Raw genomic sequence first — 26,806 nt, forward strand, 5'->3', positions numbered from 1 at the left:
GTACCAGGAACGAGAATTAGAACCTCGTCTGAGGGACCAAACTGAACGATAATTTATAGCGAATGTTATCTGGTTAAGGGATACTCCTTTCTCAAGTAAGAGTCCCTTTGTGAAGAGTTCCTAAGATCTGTGGTTCGTCATGTAGGTTGAGAGGGGTGTATCTTGGCTATAAAAGATTTTTGTAATTTTCTGTAGTCACTTTCAATGGTTCATTAGAGATAGCGCATCATTGAAAGTCAAAGGCTATTGCAAAGCTTATTAAAGATGTAGTTTAAGTATAACTCTGACTGGTGTGTAGTTTGTAACTCTACTCATTTGGTAAAGCAGAAAGATGCCACCACACTAGATAGCAGTGCACGCTAGAGGCATTTCAATTGTTGACCACTCGCTTTGAGACCTTCAAATAGCTGTGGCTTTTGTGGAGCGATAGGTAACGATGCTTTGTGGGTGACTGCTGTCTATGTTTGCAGATGATCCCTGGTTCAAGCCCAGGTTGGAGCAAAGAAGAGGGACGGTAGCAATACTGTTATATTGGTGCCGTGACCCGGGTGAGTTTAACTGGTGTGTGCTAGTAGCATATAAATCGTTGACTGTTGTCGATGTGTGCAAAGAGTCCCTGGTTCGAGGGAAGGAAGCAATACTTCTACATAAATATAAAGTTTCATTGGTGTTACTCAATTTAAAATAAGGGAAATTACATTATGGGCAAAATTATTAATCATAGCGCTTTAGTAAATCATGACCTCCATTAAAGAAAACCCTCAATTACCAAAAATGTGTCATTGGTGTTACCGTCATTGGTGTTACTACTCTCTGGTGGCACAATGTTATCATAATGGTAGTAAATAAAGTCATTAAGCTGCCATATTACAGTGCCTTCAGAAAGTATTTACACCCCTTGACTTTTTCCACATTTTGTTACACACAATAACTCATAATGTCAAAGTGGAATTATGTTTTTCAAAATTTTTACAAATTAATTTAAAATGAAAAGCTTAAATATCTTGAGTCAATAAGTATTCAACCCCGCTGTTATGGCAAGCCTAAATAAGTTCAGGAATAAAACATTTGCTTAACAAGTCACATAAGTTGCATGGACTCACTCTGTGCGCAATAATAGTGTTTAACCTGATTTTTGAATGACTACCTCATCTCTGTACCCTACACATACAATTATCTTTAAGGTCCCTCAGTTGAACACTGAATTTCAAATAGGTTCAACCACAAAGACCAGGGAGGTTTTTCCAATGCCTTGCGAAGAAGGGTAGATGGGTAGATTGGTAGATGGGTAAAAATAAAGCAGACACTGAATATCACTTTGAGCATGGTGAAGTTGTTAATTACACTTTGGATGGTGCATCAATACACCCAGTCACTACAAAGATACAGGCGTCCTTCCTAACTCAGTTGGCATAGAGGAAGGAAACCACTCAGGGATTTCACCATGAGGCCAATTGTGACTTTAAAACAGTTAGAGTCTAATGGCTGTGATGGATCAACAAAGGAGGAAGACTGTACAAAATAAAATGATTCCAAAACATGCATAATGTTTGCAACAAGGCACTAAAGTAATACTGCAAAAAAATATGGCAAAGCAATTAACTTATTGTCCTGAATACAAAGTGTTTGTTTTTTTAAATTATATTAGCAAAAAATATTAAATTTTATTTGAAAAGGCAAGCCAGACAAAATTAAAGAGGCCTATTTATATAATAAATATGAATTTGGGGGGGGAAGAAATTATTAAATATTAAAGCATTACACTTCTCACCAAAAGCTTCAAGAAATATTTTTTTTACTAAATAACCTAAAGTTTTTTTTTTAAAGTTACAAAATAACTAGGCTATATACATGGGGTACGGTATTAGTCGTGGGTTCGATCCCCGTTCTGGCCATGAGGTAACTTTTGAGTGTCAAAATCGTGAGTCACTTGCATGTGTATGGTCAAGTGTGCCACAGAATTACTTTTAGCGACTTGCCGAAATAGCTCAGTTGGGAGAGCGTTAGACTGAAGTCATAAAGGTTTCTGTTTCGATCCCGGTTTTTGGCATTTTTCTTTATCCTCTGCATTGGCTTCAGGGAAACTTCCCACAGCTTTGTTTGTGGGCATCAATTGTGTGTGCTACGCTGCTCCTCTGAAAGTAAGTCATGTCATTCTTTTTCATCTGACATTGTGACATCAGTGTTACATGAAAGTTGCTTGTCATTGTTACATGACAGTAGGTTGTCGTTAGACAAAGCTGCATGAAGAGTGAACGTGCAAGGGTACAGGTTAGTCGAGGTAATCTCTACATGTAGGTAGGGGTAAAGTGACCATGCATAGATAATAAACGGCGAGTAACAGTAGTGTAAAAATAAGAAGGGGGGTGAGGGGGTCAATGTAAATAGTCTGGGTGGCAATTTGATTAATTGTTCAGTAGTCTTATGGCTTGGGGGTAGAAGTTGTTAAGGAGCCTTTTGGACCTACAGTCATGGCCAAAAGTTTTGAGAATGACACAAATATTAATTTTCACAAAGTCTGCTGCCTCAGTTTTTATGATGGCAATTTGCATATACTCCAGAATGTTATGAAGAGTGATCAGATGAATTACAATTAATTGCAAAGTCCCTCTTTGCCATGAAAATGAACTGAATCGCCAAAAACATTTCCACTGCATTTCAGCCCTGCCACAAAAGGACCAGCTGACATGTCAGTGATTCTCTCGTTAACACAGGTGTGAGTGTTGACGAGGACAAGGCTGGAGATCACTCTGGCATGCTGATTGAGTTCGAATAACAGACTGGAAGCTTCAAAAGGAGGGTGGTGCTCGGAATCATTGTTCTTCCTCTGTCAACCATGGTTACCTGCAAGGAAACACATGCCGTCATCATTGCTTTGCACAAAAAGAGCTTCACAGGCAAGGATATTGCTGCCAGTAAGATTGCACCTAAATCAACCATTTATCGGATCATCAAGAACTTCAAGGAGAGCGGTTCAATTGTTGTGAAGAAGGCTTCAGGGTGCTCAAGAAAGTCCAGCAAGTGCCAGGACCTTCTCCTAAAGTTGATTCACCAGTACAGAGCTTGCTCAGGAATGGCAGCAGGCAGGTGTGAGTGCATCTGCACGTGTAACAGTTTAACTTTAGTCCGTCCCCTCGCCCCAACCCGGGCGCGAACCAGGGACCCTCTACACACATCAACAACAGTCACCCACGAAGCATCGTTACAAAAGCCGCGGCCCTTGCAGAGCAAGGGGAACCACTACTTCAAGGTCTCAAAGTGAGTGACGTCACCAATTGAAACGCTATTAGCGCGCACCACCGCTAACTAGCTAGCCATTTCACATCGGTTACACACGCACAGTGAGGCAAAGACTTTTGGAGGATGGCCTGGGGTCAAGAAGGGCAGCAAAGAAGCCACTTATCTCCAGGAAAAACATCAGGGACAGACTGATATTCTGCAAAAGGTACAGGGATTGGACTGCTGAGGACTGGGGTAAAGTCATTTTCTCTGATGAATCCCTTTTGCGATTGTTTGGGGCATCCGGAAAAAAGCTTGTCCGGAGAAGACAAGGTGAGCGCTACCATCAGTACTGTGTCATGCCAACAGTAAAGCATCCTGAGACCATTCATGTGTGGGGTTGCTTCTCAGCCAAGGGAGTGGGCTCACTCACAATTTTGCCTAAGAACACAGCCATGAATGAAGAAGGGTACCAACATATCCTCCGAGAGCAACTTCTCCCAACCATCCAGGAACAGTTGTGACGAACAATGCCTTTTCCAGCCTGATGGAGCACCTTGACATAAGGCAAAAGTGATAACTAAGTGGCTCGGGGAACAAAACATCAATATTTTGGGTCCATGGCCAGGAAACTCCCCAGACCTTAATCCCATTGAGATCTTGTGGTCAATCCTCAAGAGGCGGGTGGACAAACAAAAACCCACAAATTCTGACAAACTCCAAGCATTGATTATGCAAGAATGGGCTGCCATTAGTCAGGATGTGGCCCAGAAGTTAATTGACAACATGCCAGGGCAGATTGCAGAGGTCTTGAAAAAGAAGGGTCAACACTGCAAATATTGACTCTTTGCATCAACTTCATGTAACTGTCAATAAAAGCCTTGGACACTTATGAAATGCTTGTAATTATACTTCAGTATTCCATAGTAACATCTGACAAAAATATCTAAAGACACTGAGGCAGCAGACTTTGTGAAAATTAATATTTGTGTCATTCTCAAAACTTTTGGCCACGACTGTAGACTTGGCGCTTGGGTACCGCTTGCCGTGTGGTAGTAGAGAGAACAGTCTATGACTTGGGTGACTGGAGTCTTTGACAATTTTTTGGGCCTTCCTCTGACACCGCCTAGTACATACAGTTGAAGTCGAAAGTTTACATACACTTAGGTTGGATGTCATTAAAACTCGTTTTTCAACCACTCCACAAATTTCTTGATAACAATCGTTTTTGCAAGTCGGTTAGGACATCTACTTTGTGCATGACACAAGGAATTTTTCCAACAATTGTTTACAGACAGATTATTTCATTTATATTTCACTGTGTCACAATTCCAGTGGGTAAATATTACATACACTAAGTTGACTGTGCCTTTAAACTAAGTTGACTCAAAATAAATCAGCCAAGAGCTCAGTTTTTTATTTTTACTTTCACAAGTCTGGTTCATCCTTGGGAGCAATTTCCAAATGCCTGAAGGTACCATGTTCATCTGTACAAACAATAGTACGCAAGTATAAACACCATGGGACCACACAGCCGTCATACCGCTCAGGATGGAGACGCGTTCTGTCTCCTAGAGATGAATGCACTTTGGTGCGAAAAGTGCAAATAAATCCCAGAACAACAGCAAAGGGCCTTGTGAAGATGCTGGAGGAAACAGGTACGAAAGTATCTATATCCAAAGTAAAACATCGACATAACCTGAAAGGCCGCTCAGCAAGGAAGAAGCCACTGCTCCAAAACCGCCATAAAAATGGTTTGCAACTGCACATGGGGGAAAAAAATCATACTTTTGGAGAAATGTCCTCTGGTCTGATGAAACAAAAATAGAACTGTTTGGCCATAATGACCATTGTTATGTTTGGAGTCTGGCAGCACCATGTTGTGGGGGTGCTTTGCTGCACTTCACAAAATAGATGGCATCAGAACTGAAAAGGCGTGTGCAAGTAAGGAGGCCTACAAACCTGACTCAGTTACACCAGCTCTGTCAGGAGGAATGGGCCAAAATTCACCCAACTTATTGTGGGAAGCTTGTGGAAGGCTACCCGAAACGTTTGACCCAAGTTAAACAATTGAAAGGCAATGCTACCAAATATTAATTGAGTGTATGTAAACTTCTGACCCACTGGGAATGTGATGAAATAAATAAATGCTGAAATAAATCATTCTTCTTACTATTATTCTGACATTTCACATTCTTAAAATAAAGACAGGGACAGGGAAGTTTTACTAGGATTAAATGTCAGGAATTGTTTAAAACTGAGTTTAAATGTATTTGGCTAAGGTGTATGTAAACTTCCGACTTCAACTCTAGGTCCTGTATGGCAGGAAGCTTGGCCCCAGTGATGTACTGGGCCGTACGCACTACCCTCTCTAGCGCCTTACGGTCGGATACCAAGCAGTTGCCATACCAGGCGGTGATGCACGACCGGTGCAGCTGTATAACTTTTTGAGAATCTGAGGACCCATGCCAACTCTTTTCAGTCTCCTGAGGGGGAAAAGGTGTTGTCGTGCCCTCTTCATGACTGTCTTGGTGTGTTTGGACCATGATAGTTTGTTGGTGATGTGGACACCAAGGAACTTGAAGCTCTCAACCTGCTCCACTACAGCCCCGTTGATGTGAATGGGGGTGTGTTCAGCCCTCCTTTTCCTCTAGTCCACAATCAGCTTCTTTGTCTTGCTCACGTTGATGGAGAAATTGTTGTCCTGGCACTGCTTGGCCACGCAGTTGTGGGTGAACAGGGAGTACAGGAGGGGACTAAGCATGCACCTCTGACGGGCCCCAGTGTTGAGGATCAGTGAGTCAGATGTGTTCTTGTCAGGAAGTCCAGGATCCAGTTGCAGAGGAGGGTGTTTTGTCCCAGGGTCCTTAGCTTAGTGAGTACTATGGTGTTAAATGCTGATCTATAGTCAATGAAATGATCCTTTTGTCCAGGTGTGAAAGGGCAGCGTGGAGTGCGATTGAGATTGCGTCATCTGTGGATCTGTTGGGGCGGTATGCGAATTGGAGCGGGTCTAGTGTTTCCGGGATGATGGTGATGCGAGCCATGACCAGCCTTTCAAAGCACTTCATGGCTACCGATGTGAGTGCTATGGGCGGTTGTCATTTAGGCAGGTCACCTTCGCTTTCTTGGGCACAGGGACTATGGTGGTCTGTTTGAAACATGTGGATATTACAGACTCGGTCAGGGAGAGGTTGAAAATGTCAGTGAAGACACTTGCCAGTAATAAAACAAAATGTGGAATAAGTTAAGGGGTATGAATACTTTCTGAGGGCACTGTAGTTGGTTTAGAATAGGTACCCCAAGAAAATCCAGAAAAACACACCACCATAATTCAAGAACGCCCCTTCCCTCAAGCCTCTTATATAATGCAAAAGAGAAGTGAAAAGAAAAGAGCAAAGAAGTACCTTCATCCCCATTAGCATGGCTTTTACTGTTATCCGTGGATTTTCCGTTTGGCATCTAAAAATTTAAATACACAACATACTGTACATATTATCACATTGCCTCCAAGAGGTTATGAAGACAAGGGGGAAGGAGAAAATGTGTGGTCATCCCTGACCTTTTGTGGCTGGTCTTTCTTCAGGTGATTGGTTATCTTCTTGGGTGGAGTGACACCTATTTTGGCTGACTTGAAGGACTTTAGACGGCTCATCATGGTTCTCTGGAAGATCTCTTGCACCTCATTCTTGTCCTTGTTGACTTCGAGGTGCTTCCGACTGTACCTGTGTCTGTGCTGTTAGGTAAAGTAACGAGAGGAAGAGGGTAAAAAACAGATAGCTTTTTAGCGCCCCTGAGATTTTTTCTTTTTTTGGGGGGGGGGGGGGGGGGGGTCTAATTGTCTTCAACTAAGAAATACCTGTTTCTTGCCTTTGTACAAGTGCTGCTGCAGTAGATGGTGTGCATTAACGTCCTCTGACTCCCTCATCTTCAGGTCCTGCTCATGCATGTCCAGGCAGACAGAGGGTGTACTGTCCCATCTAGAAGGGAAGAAACATAAATGTTCACTGTTGGTCATTTGCTGGCCACTGGAGGGCAGACTCTGAAAACCTATTTGGGCCCGGTTTCCCAAAAGCATCTTAAGGTTCATCGTTAGAACCCTCGTAGGAGCATCATTAAATCTCTGAGCTGTTTCCCAAAACCATCGTTACTAAAGTTGCACTTGGCAGGTAGCCTAGTGATTAAGAGTATTGGGCCAGTAACCGAAAGGTCACTGTTTCGAAACCCCAAGCCAACTGGGTGAAAAATCGGTCGATGTGCCCTTGAGCAAGGCACTTAACCCTAATTGCTCCTGTATGTCGCTCTGGATAAGAGCATCTGCTAAATGACCAACATTTTAAAATGCTTGTTATTTACTGACTGCCTCAGACCACTTGTGGAACAATTAAGTGCGCTGTTAAATGTGCTTTTTCCATACCACGCCACTTTATACACAGAAGATCTCCGCTAAACATTGAATCAAGACGTTTATCTGTCTCTCTGTGACGGCGATAACTTCACAACGAAGTTGACTACAAATACAAAGTTGCCAATGTTGTCGCAATTGTTACAAACAAGCGAGGGATGAAAAGACTTCAAATGAAAACCGAGATGAATGCATTAAAAGATAAATAGCCTACAGTATAGGCCACATAGGCCTATATAATTCAATATTGAAATAAATTGTTCATTCAACTGAGTTCTATTTTTTTTGCTAAAATAGGTTTGTAATTTTAGCCTCAATATATTCCATGCACAATTATGTGCCAAGTCTTCATTTAGTGCATTATATTAGTGTAAGCATTAGAATAAGCCACCTCAATAATTGCAGCCATAGATTATATCTTTCTAAAAGCTGATCCGTCATCAGTATTGTGGAATAATTATAATGTTAAGGTATGATTTGACTGGATAAAGCAGATCCGAGAGCAGCACTGCCTTTCTTTCGATCCTTTCAGTATTGACACATACCTCAACGATACACTTTAACGAACGTTTAACGAATGTTTTGGTTAATGCATGTTATATCATCGGCCGTTGTAGGAAAGACGCATCTTTAAAACACTTTAAGACACTCATACGCCTAAGTTCCATTGCTAATGGGAAACCGGGCCCTGACTTACATATTGTACAAAGTCAAAAACGTTGTAGTGTCAGGCCCAATTCCAAATCAACACCTAAACCCTAAGCATTTGTGAAAATCTGAATCGATTCGACAGGTGTAAGCACAGGTAGGTAAGCAATGTTCAGGTAGGTAAGCAATGTTTTAATTCCTCCACTTTGCCCTCTGATAGGCTAGGTGTAAGTTGTAGTCAGTGGCAGGCACCTCGTGGCTGGTGTAAGACGAGGTGAGATTTGAGAATAAGTTAGCGAGACAGAACTCTTGACTAGCGAGCTTGTGGTTCTGCCACGGATGACAAGGGAGGGTGCACTCTCCTTGTCCATACCCGTGGGCAGTGATGATAAAAATCAAACTAAATTGGTAAATGTGTCCAGTAGAGGTCGGGGTTTGAAAGCAACTTGGCATCGAAGAAAGCACTGGCAACATCTGTGGGATCTTGCATTTTGCAAAATACGGTTTAACAAAGCATGTAATCAAACAACACTTCAGACGTCATTGATCACATGGTAACGTTACTTTGAAACTATCTATGACTATACCATCGATGCTGTTAAATGAGCAACATAGTAAAAAATATAAATGTTTAAATTTGCAAAATACGGTGACTCCATTGCATGATTTAGGATGTTAAACTCGTCAATTAAAAGTTTGAAATTCAATGTAGCCAGTGTTTCAAAGAATATGTATAAAAAATATATATAAATACAGGGATTTTATACGGTGTCTCCACAAGATGAGAAACTCACCACTGCTCTACAGGCTGACCCACCTGTCAGGTAAGATGTAGGGGAGAATATCTAGACTGTCGATAACAACCCATGTAGTGTCCAGCAGAGGTACATTTTTGGGAAGTCACAGCGGGATCCACTGAGGGATCAAGTAAAGCTTTGTAACGTTGATAAGGTCACATGACCTTACGTTGATAAGGTCACGACCTTATCAACTTTGCTTTGGGTTTGAATTAAACTTTTAAGTCACTTTTAAATATAAAAAAAACGTTGGATTCATAATTTGATAATAACCAATAACAACTACCAGAGCTGTTTAATTTACAATCAATTTTTGAGAAATAAAAAAAACTTAAGATTCGATACTAGTGTGCTACGATTTCAAGATGGATTCCTCTGCCATGTGGTTCTACACCCTGAGTTCTTTCCACCTACTAAGCAGGTCAAATAATATCTAGATTAAAACAAAGAGGTTCCAGCAGAGGTCGGTGCACTCGGTTACTAGTTCAACACCTGTCAGATGGTAATGTGACGTCTGAGGCTTCAAACGTCTTCACGTGGTATTGTTACTTTGATACAAGCATTGGCGCGTTATGTCAATTCAGTAGTGCTTTGAAAATTGCATTAGAGTGTCAGAGCTCAATCATCCCATCACTAGCCGTGGGCTTTTGTTGTGGCAGTTAGTCTTACGTTTGGTAAGCTAACTTTTTGTTTCTTGTTCTGTAAATGTTTTACTGCTCGCTAAACTAAAACACAGCCATGTAAAACAATGGTTTGTGATGCAGTGCTGTCTTCTATGCTGTTTTTGGGGAGAAGCCGTTTGGAAGCCGGGTTGTTAGTGTAGAGGAGATTCGAATTAACACATCCACGCCAGACATAAACCAAAATGAGAATCCACAAGGACCTCTATTCAGTGGCCAGAGAACAAAGGAAGAGGGGGACCACACACAGCAATCTCCCAGCAGGAGTCGTCCTTCCCCTCTTTTGCTCATCTCACACCTGTAGTCTACATCAAAGCTTCTCCTATCAGCAACAAGGGTGGCAGGTTTGAACCAAAGTGCCAGAGAGGGAATCAGCTGGGACCCGATGAAGATTAAAAATGACTGTGGATAAGTACTGGACTTCTGAAATCCTTTGTTTTGGAAAGTTCTCTGAAGACCATTAGTTCCAGACAGTATATACACATATCCACATTCATCTTAAAATAGCTAGGTGGGACACTGGCCTCTGAAAGTAAATTTTTCCTATAATCCCTGCCTTGATTCATTCTGAAATATCAAGAATAACGGTTTGAATTTAGTCCCTCTAATCCCCATTACCTATTTGTGACTGATTCTGTAGCCTGAATCATGCCCTTACAATCTCCATGATTCATTCATCCTGTATATCCATTGCTTCACCCTGGTTATGACTAAATAAGTCTTCTTTGTTTTTGTATAATATTTACGGTCTCCAAGAATGCATTGCCTTGTCATTTTGAGAACGTAATTACCTTCAAATTATAAGTTAACTGTAGATATAATTGTAACTATTTTATAGTTTCTTGCTGAATAATACCAAGTGGTGCCCCATTTAATAATTTCATAGTAATAAGTGTGCACACTCCCTTACATTACTGTATGAGCTGAGAGACAGGTATACATACGGTGCATTCGGAAAGTATTCAGACCACTTGACTTTTTCCACATTTTGTTACGTTACAGCCTTATTCTTTAAATGTATTTTTTTCCCTCATCAATCTACACAAAATACCCCATAATGACAAAGCAAAACAGGTTTATGATGCTGCCACCACCATGCTTCACTGTAGGGATGGTGCCAGGTTTCTTCCAGATGTGACGCTTGGCATTCAAGCCAAATAATTCAATCTAGGTTTCATCAGACCAGAGAATCTTGTTTCTCATTTGAGTCCTTTGGGTTCCTTTTGGCAAACTCCAAGCGGGCTGTCATGTGCCTTTTTACTGAGGAGTGGCTTCTATCTGGCCACCACCATAAAGGCCTGATTGGTGGAGTGCTTCAGAGATGGTTGTCCTTTTGCAAGGTTCTCCCATCTCCACAGAGGAACTCTGAAGCTCTGTCGGGTTCTTGGTCACCTCCCTGATCAAAGCCCTTCTCCCCCGATTGCCCAGTTTGGCCGGGTGGCCTGCTCTAGGAAGAGTGTTGGTGGTTCTAAATGTCTTTCCATTTAAGAATGATGGAGGCCAATGTGTTCTTGGGGACCTTCAATGCTGCAGACATTTTTTGGTACCGTTCCCCAGATCTGTGCCTCGACACAATCCTGTCTCGGAGCTCTATGGAAAATGGTTTCGAGCTCATGGCTTGGTTTGGGACCTTATATAGACAGGCGTCTGCCTTTCCAAATCATGTCCAATCAATTGAATATACCACAGGTGGACTCCAAGTCCAAGAAACATCTCAAGGATAATCCATGGAAACGGGATGCACCTGAGCTCAAATGTTATTGGTCACATACACATATTTAGCAGATGTTATTGCAGGTGTAGCGAAATTCTTGTGTTCCTAGCTCCATCAGTGCGGCAATATCTAACAATTCACAACAATACACACATCTAAAAGTAAAAGAATGGAATTAAGAAATAGAAATATCAAAGCTGATGCCATGAAGAAAAAAAAATGTGTGTATGTGTGTATATATATACACTGCTCAAAAAAATAAAGGGAACACTTAAACAACACAATGTAACTCCAAGTCAATCACACTTCTGTGAAATCAAACTGTCAACTTAGGAAGCAACACTGATTGACAATAAATTTCACATGCTGTTGTGCAAATGGAATAGACAAAAGTTGGAAATTATAGGCAATTAGCAAGACACCCTCAATAAAGGAGTGGTTCTGCAGGTGGTGACCACAGGCCACTTCTCAGTTCCTATGCTTCCTGGCTGATTTTGGTCACTTTTGAATGCTGGCGGTGCTTTCACTCTAGTGGTAGCATGAGACGGAGTCTACAACCCACACAAGTGGCTCAGGTAGTGCAGCTCATCCAGGATGGCACATCAATGCGAGCTGTGGCAAGAAGGTTTGCTGTGTCTGTCAGCGTAGTGTCCAGAGCATGGAGGCGCTACCAGGAGACAGGCCAGTACATCAGGAGACGTGGAGGAGGCCGTAGGAGGGCAACAACCCTACTAGATTTACACTATATTTTTACACTATAAAACTTCCACATGACTTTGTCTAGTAATCTTCTGAATCGCCACAACAGAATGAATTAGCTGTTTAGGTTCTGACCTATTGTGAAATGTGTATATCTACATGTTACCTCTTGGTGGGTTGGGGAGAAAAGATAAGCCATTCTAGTTAAATTTGTCTTTTGTTTTTGTTAGTCTTTAGTGACATGGATAGAAGTACAGTCTGCTGTCATTCTGATCTAAGAATATTACTCCTGCTTATTATGAAGAAAAAATACATCTGTTTAACTTTGTAAACTAAAGGTGTGTTTAGAATTATTTTTGTTGTATTAATGCTATTTAATCTCTCCTCAGACTAATATTATTCTGTTTGTCCTGTGGGTACCTTTGCCACTGTTCCACCCCTTGTGTATTGCGCTGTCATGGTGTGGACGTCGGGCCCTCATACCACCCTCATGGAGTCTGTTTCTGACCGTTTGAGCAGACACATGCACATTTGTGGCCTGCTGGAGGTCATTTTGCAGGGCTCTGGCAGTGCTCCTCCTTGCACAAATGCGGAGGTAGCGGTCCTGCTGCTGGGTTGTTGCCCTCCTACAGCCTCCTCCACGTCTCCTGATGTACTGGCCTGTCTTCTGGTAGCGCCTCCATGCTCTGGACACTACGCTGACAGACACAGCAAACCTTCTTGCCACAGCTCGCATTGATGTGCCATCCTGGATGAGCTGCACTACCTGAGCCACTTGTGTGGGTTGTAGACTCCGTCTCATGCTACCACTAGAGTGAAAGCACCGCCAGCATTCAAAAGTGACCAAGACATCAGCCAGGAAGCATAGAAACTGAGAAGTGGTCTGTGGTCACCACCTGCAGAACCACTCCTTTATTGGGGGTGTCTTGCTAATTGCCTATAATTTCCACCTTTTGTCTATTCCATTTGCACAACAGCATGTGAAATTTATTGTCAATCAGTGTTGCTTCCTAAGTGGACAGTTTGATTTCACAGAAGTGTGATTGACTTGGAATTACATTGTGTTGTTTAAGTGTTCCCTTTATTTTTTTGAGCAGTGTATATTTATTTATTTATTTGGATGAGCAATGTCGGAGTGGCATTGACTAAAATACAGTAGAATAGAATAAAGTATACACACATATGAAATGAGTAAAGCAGTATGTAAACATTATTAAAGTGACCAGTGATTCCATGTCTATGTATATAGGGCAGCAGCTTCTAAGGTGAAGGGTTAAGTAACCGGGTGGAAGATGGCTAGTGATGGCTGATTTAACAGTCTGATGGCCTTGAGATAGAAGCTGTTTTTCAGTCTCTCGGTCCCCGCTTTGATGCACCTGTAGTGACCTCGCCTTCTGCATGATAGCGGGGTGAACAGGCTGTGGCTCGGGTGGTTGATGTCCTTGATTATCTTTTTGGCCTTCCTGTGACATCGGGTGCTGTAGGTGTCCTGGAGGGCAGGCAGTATGCCGCAGTTGATGCGTTGGGCAGCCCGCACCACTCTCTGGAGAGGCCTGCGGTTGCGGGCTGTGCAGTTGCTGTACCAGGCGGGGACACAGCCTGACAGGATGCTCTCAATTGTGCATCTGTAAAAGTTTGTGAGGGTCTTAGGGGCCAAGCCAAATTTTTGCTATTTGCGCTTTCTTCACCACACTGTCTGTGTGGGTGGAACATTTCAGATAATCAGTGATGTGTACACCAAGGAACTTGAAGCTTTCCACCTTCACTGCGGTCCTGTCAATGTGGATAGGGGCGTGCTCCCTCTGCTTTTTCCTGAAGTCCACGATCAGCTCCTTCGTTTTGTTGACGTTGAGGATGATGTTATTTTCCTGGCACCACTCCGCCAGGGACCTCACCTCCTCCCTGTAGGCTGTCTCGTCATAGTTGGTAATCCAGCCTACTATGGTTGTGTTGTCTGCAAACTTGATGATTGAGTTGGAGACGTGTGTGGCCACACAGTCATGGGTGAACAGGGTGTACAGGAGGGGGCTGAGCACGCACCCTTGTGGGGCCCCTGTGTTGAGGATCAGTGAAGTGGAGGTGTTGTTTCCTACCTTCACCACCTGGGGGCAGCCCATCAGGAAGTCCAGCACACAGTTGCACAGGGCCGGGTTCAGACCCAGGGCCCCGAGCTTGATGATGAGCTTGGAGGGTACTATGGTATTGAAGGCTGAGCTATAGTCAATGAACATCATTCTTTCACAGGTATTCCCCTTGTCCAGATGGGATAGGGCAGTGTGCAGTGCAATGGCGATTGCATCGTCTGTGGATCTATTGGGGCGGTAAGCAAATATAAGTGCGTCTAGTGTGGCAGGTAAGGTAGAGGTGATATGAACCTTTTAACTAGCCTCTCAAATTTCTTCATGATGACAGGAGTGCTACGGGCGATAGTCATTTAGTTCAGTTACCATTGCTTTCTTGGGTACAGGAACAAAGGTGGACATCTTGAAGCAAGTGGGGACAGCAGACTGGGCTAGGGAGAGATTAAATATGGCCGTAAACACTCCAGCCAGCTTGTCTACGCATGCTCTGAGGACGCGGCTAGGGATGCTATCTGGGCAAAGACGTCGGTGTCCGCAACGTAGCTAGTTTACCCTTTGTAATCCATGATTGTCTGTAGACCCCGCCACGTACGTCTTGTGTCTGAGCCGTTGAATTGCGACTCCACTGTCTCTGTACTAACGTTTTGACTGTTTGATTGCCTTACGGAGGGAATAACTAACTACACTGTTGGTATTCGACCATATTCCCAGTCACCTTGCCATGGTTCGCGATTTTAGTTTAGCGGGAATTCTGCCATCTATCCACGGTTTCTGGTTTAGGTAGATTTTAATAGTCACATTGGGAACAACATCCCCTATACACTTCCTGATGAGCTCAGTCACCGTGTCCGTGTATACATCAATGTCAATCGCCGAGGCTACCCGGAACATATCCTAGTTCGCGTGATCAAAACAGTCTTGAAGCATGGATTCCGATTGGTTTCTAAAAACCTGTTTTCGCTTTGTCATAATGGGGTATTGTGTGTAGATTGATGGGGGGAAATTATTTTATCAATTTTAGTGTAAGGCTGTAATGCAACAAAATGTGGGAAAAGTTGAGGGGTCTGAATACTTTCCTCATGCACTGTAAATACTACAGTAATGTTTGCAAAATACTATAGTCTGCAAAACACTGCAGTAATTACTATAGTATATGCTACAGTATTTATTTGCATTTACCTTGCCCTTTTCCCTCCCCCATAACCCAATTTGTGCCACTCCTAAGTGAGAAACCAACATGCCAAGTATAGACCATATATTGTGTTCCCTACAGGTTATGAAAAGAGCAGTTCAGTCCAGTAGTTTTCCTCAAGGAGAAAGCCCCCACTGCTCTGTAAAATATAATAATTTAAAAAACACTACAGTAAATACTACAGTAATGTCTGCAAAAACACAACACTAAATTCTGTAGTATACTACAGTCTGCAATAACATTACTTATTACTATAGTAGTTTTTATTTTTTTATTTTTACTACAGTATTTATACTATAGTAAACTTTAAATACTACAGTCATGTACGCAACACTATAGGAAAAACTACAGTAAAGTCAGCAAAAATACTACAGTGAATACTATAGTATACTATAGTCTTTTTCATGTGGGTGTGGAGCACATCCTAAAAGGTTAAATCAAGGATCCACTAGGCTCGTATAGAATCTCCTCGGGCTGGTAACTAGTTTTCCATCAAACTGTCCCGCAACATCATTTCCATCCTATCTTATAATGTAGGGATTTTACTAAACTGACGACTCGCAACTGGCAAGGGTGCGTTTGCTCTCTTCACTAAGCAGACTGGCTCCCAGACTGTTAGACACATCAGGCACTTTTCACCTGTTCGGCTAGCTATAACTATAGACACCATTGGGCGCCTTGGGCGCCGCCGTTCGCTACATTGGTGCCAAATATGGGATGTTGACTATGGGACCATTGGAACACACCATGCTTGTGTTTTCCTAAGGTGATGCCGCTGTGACAGATCATACGCTCAGTTCTGTATTGCACTCTTGCTAGACTAATACAGACGTCTACCTTCCGTATTGAAACAATACGACAAGGGAAACCACGCTCCAGCAGGTTGCTCTGAGGAGAGATTGACTTAAAACATGCAAAATGGGTAAGTAAGCTGCACGCAATGTCAGTTTCACCATTCGTGCCTGTACTTTGCCCCAGGGTTGTCCGAGGTTACTTCAACCTGTTTTTGTTGGCCATGTCAAATGTCCTTCCGTTCAATGAAGTTTCTAAGTGAGAATTGCCAGAACAATCTGAGATACCAAAAACATTTCCGCCTTCCCAAGTTAGTGATGCATGTGTTTAGACATGCATAAGGCTGCGTCCCTAATGGCACCCTATTCCCTATAGAGCATTACTTTTGACCTGAGCCCTATGGAATAGTTTGCCATTGAGATGTGGACTGTCAGGCAATGTTGCTTACAAGATGGAGGAGACTGGAACATGATCCGATCCCATATTTTCTGTCATGATGTAAGGCATCATCTCTGAGAAGTTGGCACCAAACTTCTTATAGAAATCCACATCAATCTTGGTTTCTTTCCGAATGAACGCCAATGAGCCTCTGCGTTCACCCTATGATGATGGGATAAAAATACTTAATCAAATCAAAGTTTATTAGTCACGTACACAGATTAGCAGATGGTAGCAGTGAAATGCTTCTGTTACTAGCTCTTAACAGTTTTAGTAACTCCAGCATTTTTCTGCACCTGCTGTAACATCTGCTATAAAAAAGAAACAAAAATAGTATATTTTTTGTAATGTTAATGTAAATCAGTGATCCTGCTGGTTAATCTATTGTGTAACATCGTAATTACAGTAGTATTAAGTTGTCAGGGCTTTCTCCAACCTTGTGAGTCACTCTTACCTCTTTCACATAGCTCATGGCATCCTTGAGGTTGAGTTTGTGGAAGATGTTGAATATGTGGTCACAAGACTTCCTGGCAGAGGGCGTCATCAAGAGCCAGTACAACCACCTCTCCTCAAAGTTATTCCACCTTAGAAGGATACGAGAAGAGAGTAAAAACAAAGAAATGTAGTGTTACATTTCATCTTTGAAGGTATGGTATGTAATAAATACATTTAAATAATACTCATAATATGATAAATAATAACGTATTGAAATTGATAATATGATGTTAGTGTCTACATACTTGTCCCTCATGTAGTTATGTCCTATTTGTCCAGAAATATCCTCTATGGCGACAAGAATGTGGTCAAAGGTCTGAAAAAATAAAAAGGAATGGTGATCCATGGATTTATTTTGTCAAGGTTATATTTAGCTTGACCATTTTCAACACTGTTAGATGAGCTGGTTGATGTTTTACAAAAGAGGGGTTTAGCAACTGACACTCAGCCCTTGATAAACACCCTTAATTTTCCATACGCCCACCGTACTTAAGTAGTTTTTGTTGGGTATCTGTACTTTACTTTACTATTTATATTTTTGACAACTTTTACTTTTACTCCGCTACATTCCTAAAGAAAATAATGTACTTTTTACTCCTTACATTTTCCCTGACACACAAAAGTACTCGTTACATTTAGAATGCTCAAGCAGGACAAAATTATGGCACCTATCAATGTAACACGTTGTCATCCCTACGGCCTCTGATCTGGCGGACTCACAAAACACAACTACTGTGTTTGTAAATGATCTAAGATCAGGTGTTACCCATTTCTGGAGCCTTGTGACAGACCCAGAGTATCCACTTCTGAAGCAGTGTGTGCAAAAGTGACATTTTTTGTCAGCACTTTTTCATGTGAAGCAACATTTTCAACAATGAACATTGTGAAACAAAAACAGAGAAACAGACTGACCAATGCACACCTGGACTGCCTCACAAGGATAGTAACAAGACTATACATTTAGAATGAATTCAGTCAAAAAGGGACATTTTCGCTCATCCAACTACTAAGTTAACCCTTAATATGGGTCTTATACATGTGATGAAGCCTATTTGATGTGTGTATGTATAAACAGTGGTTCTTCCTTTAAAAGTTGTGCCATACTGCAGCACAGCTTGCGTGCAGCCCCAAATTCTATGGCACGTTATTTACAGTTGAAGTAGGAAGTTTACATACACCTTAGCCAAATACATTTAAACTCAGTTTTTCACAATTCTTGACATTTAATGCTAGTAAAAATTCCCTGTCTTAGGTCAGTTAGGATAACCACTTTATTTTAAGAATGTGAAATGTCAGAATAATAGTTGAGAGTTGGTGGTTGAAGATATCCCTGTTGTGGTGCGGGGGCTGTGCTTTGGCAAAGTGGGTGGGGTTATATCCTTCCTGTTTGGCCCTGTCCGGGGGTATCATCGGATGGGGCCACAGTGTCTCCTGACCCCTCCTGTCTCAGCCTCCAGTATTTATGCTGCAGTAGTTTATGTGTCGGGGGGCTAGGGTCAGTTTGTTATATCTGGAGTACTTCTCCTGTCTTATCCGGTGTCCTGTGTGAATTTAAGTATGCTCTCTCTAATTCTCTCCTTCTCTCTTTCTTTCTCTCTCGGAGGACCTGAGCCCTAGGACCATGCGTCAGGACTACCGGGCATGATGACTCCTTGCTGTCCCCAGTCCACCTGGCCTTGCTGCTGTTCCAGTTCCAACTGTTCTGCCTGCGGCTATGGAACCCTGACCTGTCCACCGGACGTGCTACCTGTCCCAGACCTGCTGTTTTCAACTCTCTAGAGACCGCAGGAGCGGTAGAGATACTCTTAATGATCGGCTATGAAAAGCCAACTGACATTTACTCCTGAGGTGCTGACTTGCTACACCCTCAATAACCTATGTGATTATTATTATTTGACCATGCTGTTTATTTATGAACATTTGAACATCTTGGCCATGTTCTGTTATAATCTCCACCCGGCACAGCCAGAGGAGGACTGGCCACCCCTCATAGCCTGGTTCCTCTCTAGGTTTCTTCCTAGGTTTTGGACTTTCTAGGGAGTTTTTCCTAGCCACCGTGCTTCTACACCTGCATTGCTTGCTGTTTGGGGTTTTAGGCTGGGTTTCTGTACAGCACTTCGAGATATTAGCTGATGTACGAAGGGCTATATAAATAAATTTGATTTGATTTGAGAGTGATTTATTTCAGCTTTTATTTCTTCATCACATTCCCAGTGGGTCAGAAGTTTACATACACTGAATTAGTATTTGGTAGCATTGCCTTTAAATTATTTAACTTTGGACAAACGTTTCGGGTAGCCTTCCACAAGCTTCCCACAATAAGTTGGGTGAATTTTCGGCCCATTCCTCCTGACAGGGCTGGTGTAACTGAGTCAGGTTTGTAGGCCTCCATGCTTGCACACGCTTTTTCAGTTCTGCCCACACATTTTCTGTGGGATTGAGGAGAGGACTTTGTGATGGCCACTCCAATACCTTGACTTTGTTGTCTTTAAGCCATTTTGCCACAACTTTGGAACTATGCTTGGGGTCATTGTCCATTTGGAAGACCCATTTGTGACCAAGCTTTAACTTCCTGACTGATGTCTTGAGATGTTGCTTCAATATATCCACGTCATTTTCCTCCCTCGTGATGCCATCTATTTTGTGAAGTGCACCAGTCCCTCCTACAGCAAAGCACCCCCACAGCATGATGCTGCCACCCCCGTGCTTCACGGTTGGGATGTTGTTCTTCGACTTGCAAGCCGCCCCCTTTTTCCTCCAAACATAATTATGGCTAAACAGTTCTATTTTTGTGTCATCAGACCAGAGGACATTTCTCCAAAAAGTATGATCTTTGTCCCCATGTGCAGTTGCAAACTGTAGTCTGGCTTTTTTATGGTGGCTTTGGAGCAGTGGCTTCTTCCTTGCTGAGCGGCCTTTCAGGTTATGTCGATATAGGACTCGTTTTACTGTGGATATAGATACTTTTGCACCCGTTTCCTCCAGCATCTTCACAAGGTCCTTTGCTGTTGTTCTGGGATTTATTTGCACTTTTCGCACCAAAGTAGGTTCATCTCTAGGAGAGAGAGAACTCATCTCCTTCCTGAGTAGTATGATGGCTGCATGGTTCCATGGTGTTTGTACTTGCGTACTATTGTTTGTACAGATGAATGTGTTACCTTCAGGCATTTGGAAATTGCTCCCAAGGATGAACCAGACTTTGGGAGGTCTAAAAAAAAAAATCTGAGGTCTTGGCTGATTTCTTTACATTTTCCCATGATGTCAAGCAAGGAGGCACTGAGTTTGAAGGTAGGCCTTAAAATACATCCATAGGTACACCTCCAATTGACTCAAATGTTGTCAATTAGGCTAACAGAAGCTTCTAAAGCCATAACAATTTTCTGGAATTTTCCAAGCTGTTTAAAGTCAACATAAGTGTATGTAAACTTCTGACCCACTGGAACTGTGATACAGTGAATTATAAGTGAAATAATCTGTCTGTAAACAATTGTTGGAAAAATGACTTGTCATACACAAAGTATATGTCCTAACCGACTTGCCAAAACTATAGTTTGTTTACAAGAATTTGTGGAGTGGTTGAAAAACGAGTTTTAATGACTCCAACCTAAGTGTATGTAAACTTCCGACTTTAGGTGTAAGTGTCAGCTATTGTTGCCATTAATAGTAGTTAGTGCTAGTTTGCCCACCAGAGGGCATCTTTTAGAAGCTAATTATTGAAGTGACATGGAGCTGTAGGCCTAAGAGTCAAAGGGAGCCTTGCCTCCCGAGTGGCGCAGTGGTCTAAGGCACTGCATAGCAGTTGCTAGCTGTGCCCCTAGAGATCCTGGTTCGAGTCCAGGCTCTGTCGCAGCCGGCCACAACCGGGAGACCCATGGGGCGTCGAACAATTGGCCCAGCGTCGTCCGGGTTTGGGGAGGATTTGGCCGACAGGGATGTCCTTGTCCCATCGCGCTCTAGCGACTCCTGTGGCAGGCCGGGCGCATGCACGTTAACACGGTCACCAGTTGTATGGTGTTTCTTCCTACACATTGGTGTGGCTGGCTTCTGGGTTAAGCGGGCATTGTGTCACGAAGTAGTGCGGCTTGGTTGGGTCGTGTTTCGGAGGACACATTGCTCTCGACCTTCGCCTCTCCCGAGTCCATACAGGAGTTGCAGTGATGAGATAAGACTAACTACCAATTGGGGAGGAAAATGGGGTAAAAAGTTTTTAGGAATATAAGGAATATATGGGATAGATTTTTAGAAATGAAGCTTAATTCATTTGATGAATATTATGGTTTTATGTGCCAGAGAAGAGAGACTCTCAGACTGAAAACACCTCCATTAATTTACAAAAAGATAGTCAATTTGTGCCACAGTTTAGACTACCGATAGATCAGCCTTCTAACTCCCCCTTGTGGTAGTGTGGTGCAATGACAGAATGCCACCATCTACCACTAACAGTCGTGACATAAGCTCGTGACTTTTAAAGGAAGAACCACTGTATTTGTGATGTGCTGTACATCAAATCAATTGCATGTGCTCGATTGCTCTGAATTTGCTCACAATTGATAATTGATAATATTGGAAGAAAAAGTACAACAAATTAAAGATCTGTGCGGCCCTCTGAATGACTGCCTAAACCCGAAGTGGCCCCCTTACAAAAAATAGTGAGTAACACTGCTCTAGCTCCATCATAAAATACCAAATGCCAAAAATACCAAAAGTCATGTGGGGGGCTCATGGGGAAAGTATGGGGGAGGAGTTGCCCCTAGTTCAGATAGCTGATAGGCCACTAGTTTTGAGGGTTGAGGGTGTCTGAGAAGCTGAATGGGACACAATAACATCTCCTCTGAGTTATTTGACAGCCAGAAGCATTTGTTTTTGGCAACCCTTCTAACCTTCTTTTAGTCTGTATTTTGAGGACATTAATACCTGGTTCACCGGTTCAACTTCAGCTACAGTCTCCTCGTTCTTCTAGTTTGTCAGCTAGCTAAGGAGTGGGTCCGCTAACGCCACAATATAGCCAATTTTGACTTTGTGACTGTTTTATCTAGGGAACAACATACCCATGGGCTGTAGGTTGTGCCAGCAGAGTTGGTTGAGAAAGCGAGACAACCCACTCCCATTTCACATTCCCTCACTTTTTCTAATTTGGAGAAGCGGCTTGGAAGACTGTAGTGAGTGTATGAGCTGGGAGACAGGTATAGCTCATTCATTTGAATGGTATTCACTTTTAACATTGTAATGTGAATCAAGTCTATTTAATAATGCTGTTTATTTAACCTTTTACTGCAGTGGGCTAAATCAGGGTCACAGAGTGTTTCTTGGTATTCTTAAACAAATGACTTTGAATCCAAAGTATACACCTCACACACATGGTTATGGGCTTAAAAAAAGTTGAAATGTTTTCAATTTTGAGTTTACATCCCAATATTAAACTTGATAATATACATCACAAAAGACTGCAATATTACAAAAATGTTTATTAATGAAATTATATTAAATCACATTCCACCCATGAGGCCACGAGGTCATTTGACTGCAGGAAAGGGCTACTAAAATATAAAATGTTTGATACTGCTATGGTGTAAATGAGCCAGGGTTATGATTATGTTTTTATTTTCAGAGTTTTTGGAGCGCGTGCTATTCTTACTGTTGAGTTCATTTGTGTCCCGGTAGATTTTAGGTTTTTCTGTGTGGTCTGCCCTGGCAAATGATCTGGTATCCAGGCAAATGATTGGGGTTGCCTTGGTGGGCAGATTAGTACAATTTTCTTTGTCATATAAATGTTTGTATGTATGTTGTGTCACCACTTCCCTAGAGATCTTCTGGGCTGGCTGTTCTTAAGAGGGGGCTATTTAATTCAAAAGCAGTGTGCATACATGCCAATTATCACCAGTGTGTTATTACACTACAAGACTATTATACCATGTGTGCCATCTCACAAAGAGTTTTTTCATCACGACTGTACTAGCTTACAAAGAGTTTTTCATCACGACTGTACTTGCTTACAAAGAGTTTTTCATCACGACTGTACTAGCTTACAAAGAGTATTTCATCACGACTGTACTAGCTTACAAAGAGTATTTCCTCACGACTGTACTAGCTTACAAAGAGTTTTTCATCACGACTGTACTAGCTTACAAAGAGTTTTTCATCACGACTGTACTAGCTTACAAAGAGTTTTTCATCACGACTGTACTAGCTTACAAAGAGTATTTCATCACGACTGTACTAGCTTACAAAGAGTATTTCCCCACGACTGTACTAGCTTACAAAGAGTTTTTCATCACGACTGTACTAGCTTACAAAGAGTTTTTCATCACGACTGTACTAGCTTACAAAGCACGAATGTGCTTTAAAGTCTGCATGAATCTTGCCCTGCTGCTAATTTATTTGTGTGTTCTCCTCTTAATATACCTTGTCATTCATTTGACAGACCTGTGATTGACTTGTCCCGAGGACCTCCCCTTGTGTATAAAAAAGGTGGTGTAGTACAGTTTACAAAAAGTAAACACTTAACTTTGGGTATTTATTAGAGAGATGTAAGGTTTGTTGTCTGATTCTTTGGGGTTGATGAACAACAAAGACTTCTGACCAAATAGTTACCCTATTCTGTATTTTTTCAGCTAGTGTGCGTTCTGTCACTGCTGCCCTCTTCACTTTTAGCCAGTTGACCAGTGGTTTCATGGTTATTCCCTGCAACAAATAAGAAAATATAGTAAACCGGCGACAAATTATAATACACCAGTCTGTTCAAGTGAAGACATATTACACTGGAAGAAAACAACAAATAGTGAAATATCTATGGACTGAAGTTTGAAATGTAAATGAGCTATTTTACCTGCAGCATGACAGTGAAGTACACCACTAGGAGGGTGGTGCTGATCATCATATTCTTCTCCTTGTACTTTTTCTCATCCAGCGAGACCACAAGGCCATAGGCTACTGCCCCTCGTAGGCCACCATAGCCCATCACTACCTGATCAATAAACTCCAAGGGAACCAATCGGAATTGGTTGAGAATCCAGGTGAGAAAAAAGACCCCTGTGATATAAACACACAGAGAAAGGCAGTGTTTCTGTTACATGTGCCTTGTAGTCTTCACATTTTGCTGCCTTAAAAAAGGATACAATTCGATTTTTTTCCCCTACAGATACACAACCTACTTCACATTTTCAAAGTGAAATAAAATTATAGAAAATGTTCCTAATTAAATAAATAAAAAATGTCTTGATGGTGTGTGTCTTCACACCTCAGAGTTATGCCAAGTTTACATGCTATCGTAGTGTTTCGGAAACTCCTAGTTCTCAGTGGGAAATGAAGGACCATCCAAGTTGGAATTCCAAGTGGGAAACTCAGAGAAAATGTTACCCGAGTTGTGACGTTTCTCCACTGACCTTTTACCTTTTCAACCAAAAGATGACAACAAATCCCTTATCAATATGGATAATGTAGCTACTCTGACCATATTGTCAATGTTAAAGAGATTATCTGGTACTTTTGTAGATGTTTTTTGCCAGTAATTCTGAGAGTAGTGCATACGAGCAAAGTGGTCCCCGGAAATTGTGTACTACGTCACATATGTGTGTATATGTAACCGACCGCCTTGATTCGGTCAAATGTAGATACATTTGAAGTTGTGTTTTTTACATTGGATAAAAGCAGACACACAGAGCTACAAAATGGTATATCATACACTGCATTTGAGCAACAATGGGAAGTAATTCTGCTTTGAAAGTTGATAAACTTTTAACTTCACTTTGGAGAAAATGGACTTTGAATGTTTTGGTTACCTACTGGAGACCTCTTTGTCTACACCCATTCAGTATTGTTCACACCCTCTTAAGCTTTAGCACCACCCATCTCTTTAAGGGTTGATCCGAGTTCTGTCCTAACAACAACAGTCAAGCACTCAAGCTAACTGGCTAACATGAGAGAACCGTTCACAGACCATTTTACTCGCCCTAGCAGAGCTGGTTAGGCTGTTTTTATGTTATCCAGAGTGTTGGTGACTGCAATTGTGCTGCTGGCATCCAATTTGCGTTTTTTTGCCAACGTTTACTAACACCTGCCATATTCAACAGGTGTTGAGTGTTCGTAAATTCGTCAGTTATTCTGCGCTCTGGCACACTCTGACGAGAGTGCTCTGAAATCGGAGTCAATAGCTAGAGCGAATTTACCAACTACGCCTATCAACAGATGTCACAGTGACAATCTATTGAAATTATTAATTGCATAGGTGAGTCTTTTGTTAAGACATAGCTAGCTAGGTAAACAAGGAACCATAATCCCAACTCAGGATATTACTACCCTGCATGAATCTGCAACCAGGTTCAATGTTAGCTAACTAAATTAGGCTATAACTAGCAAAGCAAATGGCTCAGATACGAATAATAAGATCATACACGTAACGTGAGCGAGCCAGTTAGCTAGCTAGCTAACACTACACTTTGAAATGAAAACGACTGTCAAAATTAGAAACGTGTAATATGTAGCTAGCTAGACCATCTTACCTTAGCTATGTTAGACAGGATTACCTACACATACTGACCAGCTCATATAGACAGAAGCGCGGTATATGGCAGACCAATCTGAACTCATCTCTCAGCATGTTGAGCCCACTCATTATCTCAGCCAATCATGGCTAGCGGGAAGGTTGCTGTCTTTCTGTAGCTAAACCAACTAGGCTCGTAATTTAACACATTTTATTTGTATTTACAGATGGCAGACAAGTTTCTGTTATTAAGGTACATGCAGGTTCACATGTTCCAGAGGGCATTTCTTTAAAAAATTAAAAATAACGCATTTTAATAAAAATAAAAAAAGCTCAGTAAATTAGTTTAAGAATCATTGATGGACAGCAATATTAAAATCTCTGATTTCAAAGCAAATTTAAGTCAGGACTGAGACTAGACCACTCAGGATCACTCAATAACTCTTGGAAACCCATTCTGGTGTGTCTTTGGTATTAAAATGTGTGTAATCATCCAGCAAAAAATAACTACATCCCAGTGTTAAGGTTTCATTAAACTGAGGTCGGCTTTCCTCTAACTTTTTACCCAGGCTTTGCTTCTTTCATATTTCTTTAGATCCTAACAAACTCCCCAGTCCCTGCCGGTGACAAGCATACTCATAACATGATGCTGCAACCACAATACTTGAATTGACGGTTCTTGAGGGTTCTCTTTCAAAGTACATTTTGCATTTCACAATGGGATTTCATTCCCGGAATTCCCATAACTTGAAGTAACCAAATCACAAAAAATCTTTTGCAAAACAGACCGGAAAAACAGTGAATAGGGTGCGCCCTCATCCTGCCTGAAAAAGCCACTCTCCCGCACGCTGACAATTTTAGTTTCTCTTTCTCATTGAAGACAATTCTTGCTCTATTCTACTATGACTGGTTCTCTGTTTTTCCACTTAAAAGTTCACAGGGCTTATCGCTGCCAAACGTGAAACTTCGGACCCAGTTGTGAGGCAGAGTAGTAACCATATTACTTGTAGAAATGTACTTTTCTACCTTTGCTAGCTGGCTTCACCACTAGCTATTGGGACTCAGTTAGCCCACACTGCATTGTTCATGCTAACTTGGCTAGCATGCTGCAAGGCAAGATAACCAGGTTATTCTACCTGCAACACGGTAGTACTGTGTAAATCTCTT

The 26,806-nt window shown here is 41.9% G+C and overlaps 1 protein-coding gene across 1 annotated transcript in view; it reads right to left on the reverse strand.

The window, feature by feature from the left end:
- LOC139555388 (sodium/hydrogen exchanger 3-like) overlaps positions 1–26,806 on the reverse strand; it is a 38,828-nt gene that overhangs the window by 1,737 nt on the left and 10,285 nt on the right. Inside the window, exons 4-11 of the mRNA XM_071369139.1 lie at positions 23,987–24,189; positions 23,752–23,841; positions 17,406–17,476; positions 17,120–17,249; positions 16,676–16,827; positions 7,079–7,199; positions 6,782–6,955; positions 6,627–6,681 (exon numbers count right to left, since the gene is read on the reverse strand). Coding sequence (XP_071225240.1) covers positions 6,627–6,681; positions 6,782–6,955; positions 7,079–7,199; positions 16,676–16,827; positions 17,120–17,249; positions 17,406–17,476; positions 23,752–23,841; positions 23,987–24,189 — 996 coding nt within the window. The remainder of the gene's footprint in view (positions 1–6,626; positions 6,682–6,781; positions 6,956–7,078; positions 7,200–16,675; positions 16,828–17,119; positions 17,250–17,405; positions 17,477–23,751; positions 23,842–23,986; positions 24,190–26,806) is intronic.

Source organism: Salvelinus alpinus, chromosome 26 (assembly GCF_045679555.1).
Source record: "Salvelinus alpinus chromosome 26, SLU_Salpinus.1, whole genome shotgun sequence".
In the NCBI taxonomy this organism is placed as follows: domain Eukaryota; kingdom Metazoa; phylum Chordata; class Actinopteri; order Salmoniformes; family Salmonidae; genus Salvelinus; species Salvelinus alpinus.